This window comes from Littorina saxatilis, linkage group LG13 (genome assembly GCF_037325665.1).
Source record: "Littorina saxatilis isolate snail1 linkage group LG13, US_GU_Lsax_2.0, whole genome shotgun sequence".
In the NCBI taxonomy this organism is placed as follows: domain Eukaryota; kingdom Metazoa; phylum Mollusca; class Gastropoda; order Littorinimorpha; family Littorinidae; genus Littorina; species Littorina saxatilis.
Window position 1 is genome coordinate 31,299,227 of NC_090257.1, and position 7,500 is coordinate 31,306,726.

The window sequence follows — 7,500 nt, forward strand, 5'->3', positions numbered from 1 at the left end:
CGAATCAATTTATAGCCACGCGAAAAATACACTGTCACCTATCTCTATATATTTATAGATATAGATATACATATATATATACGGCTTCTCTGTGTGTGTGTGTGTGTTTGTGTGTGTGTGTGGGCAAAAACCTGTGGATTGTAGAGTTCTGTTTGTGATGGGGTCTAGCGGTTTTTGTCTGTCTGTATGTTCTGGCATTTGGGAAGCCACAGCAGATAATATAGGGCTAAGAAATAAGCTCTAAAATTCTCAATCCCGTTTGACAGGACTTCGCCTTCAAAGGTGATTGTGGTGAACCGCCACGCTGTCTGTCTCTGTCTCGCGATTCACCCCGGCGAAGCCGGGTATTCCTCCAGTTGTGTGATATATAGTGTATATTGTACTGTGTGATATATAGTGTATATTGTACTGTGTATATCTACCAGTACTCACGTTGCCCTTACCGCAGCCTGCCTCCTGGCATTGTGTCTGCACGTCTTTCAGTTTGTCCGTTGTGTGATACATAGTGCATATTGTACTGTGTGATATATGGTGTATATTATACTGTGTATATATCTACCAGTACTCACGTTCCCCTTCCCGCAGCCTGCCTCCTGGCACTGTGTCTGCACGTCTTTCAGTTTGTCGGCCGAGCGGGCCACGAGGGCCAGGCGGGGTTTGAACTTGGACAGCATCTTGGCCGTGTGGCCACCGATACCCGTGCTCGCTCCTGCACGAAGGAGAGGAAGAGCATGCTTTAGTGTGTGTGTTCACTGATACGCTCCGTAAATTCTCCCACATTTTAAGACTATCAGAGGAGAGTTCCTCTACTGACTACTGCTACTGTTGCTAAAGGCAGTTCTTAATTGAGCCCGAAGTCGACCTCGCGAAGACTTCGCGAAATCTTGATACGGAAAACTCAGTACTAAAGCTTCGTACGGTCTGTTTCGCGAAGTATACTTCGCGTAGTCGACTTCGCCCAGTTAAGGACAGGCTTAATGCTTAATTACAACTAATGCCGTTAATTCTCCTACTACTTTGACTGCTGCTGCTACTACTATTTCTACTGCTCCTGCTTCTACTACTTTTACTATGGTTACTGCTACTTTGCTACTGCTGCTGGGGCTACTACCACTGCTGCTTCTACTACTACTCTTACGGGTGCTGCGACTTCCGGTATGACTGCTATGACTACTACTACTACTACTGCTACTACTACTACGTGTACTACTACGTGTATGTTACACGACACTTGAGATTGCCACAAGTTCTCAAATGTCGTATAGTTGTGTTCTTTTATTCTACGTCGCCCGTCTTCGCAGCAGCAGAAAACAACTCGTCAAATTGAGTTCGAGGATTTATTCAGCATTCAATACATACAACTGCACAACGTAGCAGAACTCAAATGGAAGCTCTTTTAACATTCAAATCGCGCTGGCATATATAGTAAATACTCAATCTCGAGAATATTCCAGACCGAACATGATACAACTACATTATACGAGCCGTGCATGGACTAAACTAGCGACATTCTCTCTGACGTACATCAAAAGCGCCGACACACTTAATCCGAACGAACGCCACGAACTCACGACTAAAACAGCATGGTAAACAACTTGTTTTGACAGGACTAGAAAGTTCACCTGCATTCTCGTCCACGCATAAATATTATGTTTACAAAATATAATATCGATACTTTTTCACAAAGTACAAATAAGTCAACTACATGCAACACACAAAACTGAACCAAAGCTCAGCAACGGTAGCGTTTCCTAACATTACCCCCAACACCAGAAGAAATTTACCTAATTTCTTTCAATCATTGAAACGCTACCTGTACACATATTATGTATACATAACAGATTGAAATCCAGGTATGTACATTAGTCTGTTGGAGAATGAACACAGTTTTACTCACATACTCGGCTGAGAAAATCTGCTCCAACATTGTCTGAACCTTTGATCGATTCCACTCGCATATCAAAGTTCTGCAAGTACATCACCCACCTCATGATACGATTATTCACAAACTTTGCAGAGTTCAGGTAGGTGAGGGGTTTGTGATCAGTCTGAAGCACGAATTTCATCCCTTGGAGGTAGAGTTCAAATTTCTTGATTCCCCACACGATGGCTAAACACTCTTTCTCCATGGTCGAGTAGTTCTTCTCGGCTCCTGACAGCTTCTTGCTGGCATAGCTGACCGGAAACGGTTTACCCCCATGCTCTTGCATCAGCATGGCGCCGATCCCTTCGTCCGATGCGTCTGTACGCAAGATGAACTCTTTGGCAGTATCAGGAAGGCGTAGCACCGGGTCTCGTGACATCAGGTCGCGCACGGTCTGGTATGCCTTCTCCTGAGCTGATCCCCAGAGTATTCGGTTGGGGCATCCTTTTCGGGTCATGTCCGACAAAGGCGCCGTTATGGCGGCGAAGTTTGGAATGAACTCTCTGTAGTACCCAGCCAATCCAAGGAAGGATCGCACCTGCTTCTTGGTTTCAGGACGTGGCGCATTGAGGATCTTGGTGACGTTTTCCAACAAAAGCCCCTTTTGACCTTCCTTCAGTGAATGACCTATGAAGTCAACGTTGTCGGTCCCCAAAATGCACTTGCTGGGTCTCACGGTCAGATTAGCTTTTGTCAGGCGGGAAAACAGTTCCCTCAAAGTCTCCAGATGCTCCGCAAAGGTCTCCGTGTGGACTAGCAGATCATCCCAGTAGTACACAACATTCTTCATTCCTTTGAGCATTTTTCGCATTCCCCTCTTAAGGGTAGCACCACTGTTCACCATGCCAAAAGGCATCCGCAGGCACTCATACGTTCCGTCTGGAGTTGCAAGGGCGGTCTTTGGTATGTCCTCTTCGCGCACAGGAATCTGCCAATATCCCTTGCTGAGATCGATCTTTGAGAAGATCTTACTGCCAGTCAACCGTCGGAACAGATCAGTTGCCGTCGGCATTGGTTCAGGGTCAAACACGGTGATCTTATTGACTTTCCTAAAGTCAATGCATACCCTGTTTGTACCGTCTTTCTTCTTGACAACAACAACGGGAGATGAGTAAGGGGATGATGACTCACGGATGACCCCCATCTTCAACATGTTGTCGATGTCCTTCTTCAAGGATTCCCGAGCCTGAAACGGGATAGGGTATGGTTTTGACCGAACAGGAACGTCAGATGTGAGGTGGACTTCATGTTCGACCAAGGACGTAGAGCCTGGAACATCAGAGAACCTATGGGTGAAGTCGCCCATAAAATCATGCAGCTCCTTCTGCTGATCTTCTGTCAGGTCAGGTCCTAGCTTGACGTCATCCACTCCCTCTTTCTTGTGGAGGTCTCCCAACTCCAGTAGTTCCTCACCGTCGAACTCGTCTAGTTCGGCTGGTTCTTCCACCATTGCTGCGACCTGTACTGCTTCCGGAGGTCTCTCCACATACAGTTTCAGGAGGTTAGCGTGGTAGATCTTGGACTTCTTGCCGACATTCACCTTGTAGTCGTTGATCCCTACCACGGCCTCAACCTCGTATGGGCCTTTCCACTGCATCAGTAGTTTGTTGTGATCAGTGGGAAGCAGTATCAGCACTTTGTTACCTGGTGTAAACTTCCTGTTTACGGCTTTGCGGTCGTAGTAGTGCTTTCCGCTATCCTGAGACTTTCTCAAGTTTTCTCTAGCAATCTCGAGAGTCTCCTCCAGTTTCTCTCGCAACTCGAACACGTACTGGTAACTGTTCTTCACTTCAGGTGTGTCCACATCTTTCGTCCACAATTCCTTTAGTATCTGCATCGGGCCTCTCACGGTCCGCCCGTACATCAGCTCGAACGGGGAGAATCCAGTGGACTCTTGTGGCACCTCCCTGTATGCAAACAGCAAGGCATTGATGTAGCGATGCCACTGCCTTGGCTGCTCACTGCATAGTTTCTTCAGCGTGGACTTCAGCGTCGCATTGAATTTTTCGACCAGCCCATTGCACATCGGGTGATAGGGTGTCGTAGTCAAGTGACGAATGCTCAGCAGCCTGTTGACCTCTTCCATGCATTCAGAGACAAACTGTGTCCCCAGGTCTGTGAGGATCTCTTCAGGAACCCCAATTCTGCTGAAAATGTCCACAAGTGCCTCGGCAACAGTCTCGGTGTCAATTTTCTTCAGAGGCACGGCTTCTGGGTACCTGGTTGCATAGTCTACCAGGGTCAGTACCCAACGATGACCCGCTTCACTCGGCGGTTTGATCTCGCCGATGAGGTCAATGGCCACCCTCTTGAAAGGTCGGTCGATCAAAGGCATCTTCTGCAACGGCACTTTCGGGACCCTTCCTCGAGGTATGGTTTTCTGGCAAATATCGCACAATCGGCAGAATCGAGTCACATCTGCATGCAGTCCTGGCCAGTAAAACGCAGCCTGGATTCTGTCCGATGTCTTCTTGACCCCCAGGTGACCTCCCATAATAGAGTCGTGGGCCACCTCCATCACCTGGCACCTAAGTGGTTGAGGCACCAGAACTTGACGTAATGGCTTCCCACCGTTGACTCTCGCGTGCTGGAACACTCTGTACAGAATCTTGGCCTTCACTTCAAATTGCACAGTGCCTTCGCCCTTAGTCATCTCCTTGACAGGACGACTCCTGTACTTTGTTAAGGTCGAATCAGCTTCCTGTAGCTGGATCAGCCAATCCCTGTCCACGACAGCAGTTGCAGAACTGTTGGTGACCCTGAGTGGCGTAGTTGTTTTGTCCTTCTTTGCCTGGGCTCTGGTCGTCACAGCGCTTACAACCTGCGGCTGGTCGCGGCGATGCACAGTTGCTCTGTCATCTCGTAACAGTTCGCTGATATCTTCATTCGCGAATGGCAGTGGGTCTTCCTCCTCAGCAGCAGGCTGAGCTGAGCCCATTCTCCATTCGAAATCAGGGTCATCAGGACGTCTTGCACCCCCAATGTTCCCAATTAGTAGATCGTACAAGGGCTTCTTCAGGCAGACGGCCTCAACTTCTCCGGTGAAGTATGGAGTATCTATCTTGATCTTTGCCACTGGTGCCCTCACGCATTTGCTGTCAGCCATGAGCGTCCACTTGAAGTCACCAGTGAACTTCTCTGTTGGCACCAGATCCTCTTTGACGATGACCCCATTGCAGCCCGAATCTCTGAGAACAGTCACTTCCTGCTTCTCAACAAATCCCTTCGACACGGGCATGTTCGACACTGACACAGCTGCGCTGGCGACGACAGAGATTGACTTGCCATTGGCGAGTAGAAGCTGGCCATCAGAAATACATTCTTCCACGTCCGATGGTGTAGCCACTTGCTCGGCAGCCCTTGGAAGTATGACGCTGCTCGCACATACTTGTTGGTTCGAGGCACTCGTTTGCCTCTTGTTGTCGTAATATCTCCGTCGATGTTCTTGCGCTTTGTCATTGACATGTCCGTTATTTTTCTTTTGGGGACAGTTGGCGACTCGGTGGCCCTTGGCATTGCAATGGAAACACGTTATGTTCTGCCCTTCATTGGATGATGGTGCGGACTCAGTTTGTCCCTTGGCAGGTTGGTTTCCCTGGTTCCCGCTCTTCTGGAAAGGTTTTGATGACTTTGACGTCCCCAGGGTCCTTCCATGAGCAATGAGATAACGCTCAGCAGCATCAGTAATGTCCTTCAAACCCCGCAGTTTTTGCTCTTCCAAGCGGGTCGCCAGGTCCTTCGGGCAGGCATTAAGGAACTGCTCCTTCACGATCAAGTCCCGCAGACTCTCGTATGACTGCTCTTCACCTGATAACTCCACCCACTTCTGCAGGTATGACGACAGGCGCTCCACAAACTGGCTCGGTGTCTCTCCAGACAATGGCTGGCATTCGCGGAAGCGTTGACGGTAGCCCCTTTCAGTGAAGTTGTAGCAACGCAACAGAGCTTCCTTCAGTACATCATAGTCTCTGGCGTCATCATTTGAGAGTCTAGTATAGACCTCAAGTGCTGCCCCAGTCAAATGTGCGCTGAGTTGAATCGCCCAGTCGTCGCGCTGCCATCTAGCACTCTCAGCGAACCTCTCGAATCTTGCAAGGTAGCAGTCGATCTGGTCCTTCCCGTCAGCGAATGCTGGAAGTTTCGGTGCCCTGTGTAGCATTTGCTGCTGGTTATCTCTTTGGCGTGGTGCCTCGTGCTCAGTTTGAACACGCACCATTTCTATTTGAAGCTCTAAGCGCTTGGTCTCCATTTCTATCTGGAGCTCTAAGCGTTTCAGCTCCATTTGCTTTTCTTCACGCTGCGCTTGTCTTTCTTCACGCTGTGCTTCTCTTTCTTCACGCTCACGCTGCGCTTGTCTTTCTTTATCTTCACGCTGCGCTTGTCTTTCTTCACGCTCACGCTGCGCTTGTCTTTCTTTTTCTTCTCGCTCACGCTGCGCTTGTCTTTCTTCACGCTGCGCCAGCAGTCGTGTCTGGGACTCGACGAACTCCGTCAACTGCTTGCCTTTTAGTCCCAGTTCAATTCCTTTTCCCCAGAACTCAGCCATTCTGGTCTTTTCCGGTGCGTTCGTCTGTATTCTTTCACAGCCCCGAACGTAGACGAATGTAGTCTTCTAAAAGAACACAGTCTCTACTGCACCTCCGATGCTTCTCTCGTCGCTGTTCACCTTCGTAGACGCAGGCTGCCACCCTCCTCGTCTAACGTGACGGCGCACTCTGCTCACGATACGTACACGACGTACCCCAGTCGTATTTCGTAGTATTAATGCACTAGCCCCGCGACGAAGTCCGTCTCGTCCGAACGGCAGCTAACCTCTGTAATCCCGATACACTCCGGCGTCGCTCACCGTACCGAGCTGCGGCGATTACCAAACTCTTCACCAGTCACACCGAATCCACGGTTCCGTAGTCTCAATACTGATCCCTCAGGATACACCCGATTGATGGCTACCTCCTGTGACTGTCTTGACACTGGTCCTTGTTGCTGGAAAACCCTTGGCGTTAAACGTAGATCCTTGGCTTGGCCCCCAATTGTTACACGACACTTGAGATTGCCACAAGTTCTCAAATGTCGTATAGTTGTGTTCTTTTATTCTACGTCGCCCGTCTTCGCAGCAGCAGAAAACAACTCGTCAAATTGAGTTCGAGGATTTATTCAGCATTCAATACATACAACTGCACAACGTAGCAGAACTCAAATAGAAGCTCTTTTAACATTCAAATCGCGCTGGCATATATAGTAAATACTCAATCTCGAGAATATTCCAGACCGAACATGATACAACTACATTATACGAGCCGTGCATGGACTAAACTAGCGACATTCTCTCTGACGTACATCAAAAGCGCCGACACACTTAATCCGAACGAACGCCACGAACTCACGACTAAAACAGCATGGTAAACAACTTGTTTTGACAGGACTAGAAAGTTCACCTGCATTCTCGTCCACGCATAAATATTATGTTTACAAAATATAATATCGATACTTTTTCACAAAGTACAAATAAGTCAACTACATGCAACACACAAAACTGAACCAAAGCTCAGCAACGGTAGCGTTTCCTAACAGTGTAC

General features: G+C 48.5%; 1 protein-coding gene across 2 annotated transcripts in view; it reads right to left on the reverse strand.

Annotated features, from left to right (window-relative positions):
* Positions 1-7,500, reverse strand: part of LOC138945482 (uncharacterized oxidoreductase TM_0325-like) — an 18,227-nt gene that overhangs the window by 8,288 nt on the left and 2,439 nt on the right. The window contains exon 2 of one of the 2 annotated variants that reach the window (XM_070316912.1): positions 570-709. In XM_070316912.1, coding sequence (XP_070173013.1) covers positions 570-709 — 140 coding nt within the window. Of the gene's footprint in view, positions 1-432; positions 520-569; positions 710-7,500 lie in introns of those variants that run through there. The other variant, XM_070316913.1, reaches the window with a different exon arrangement.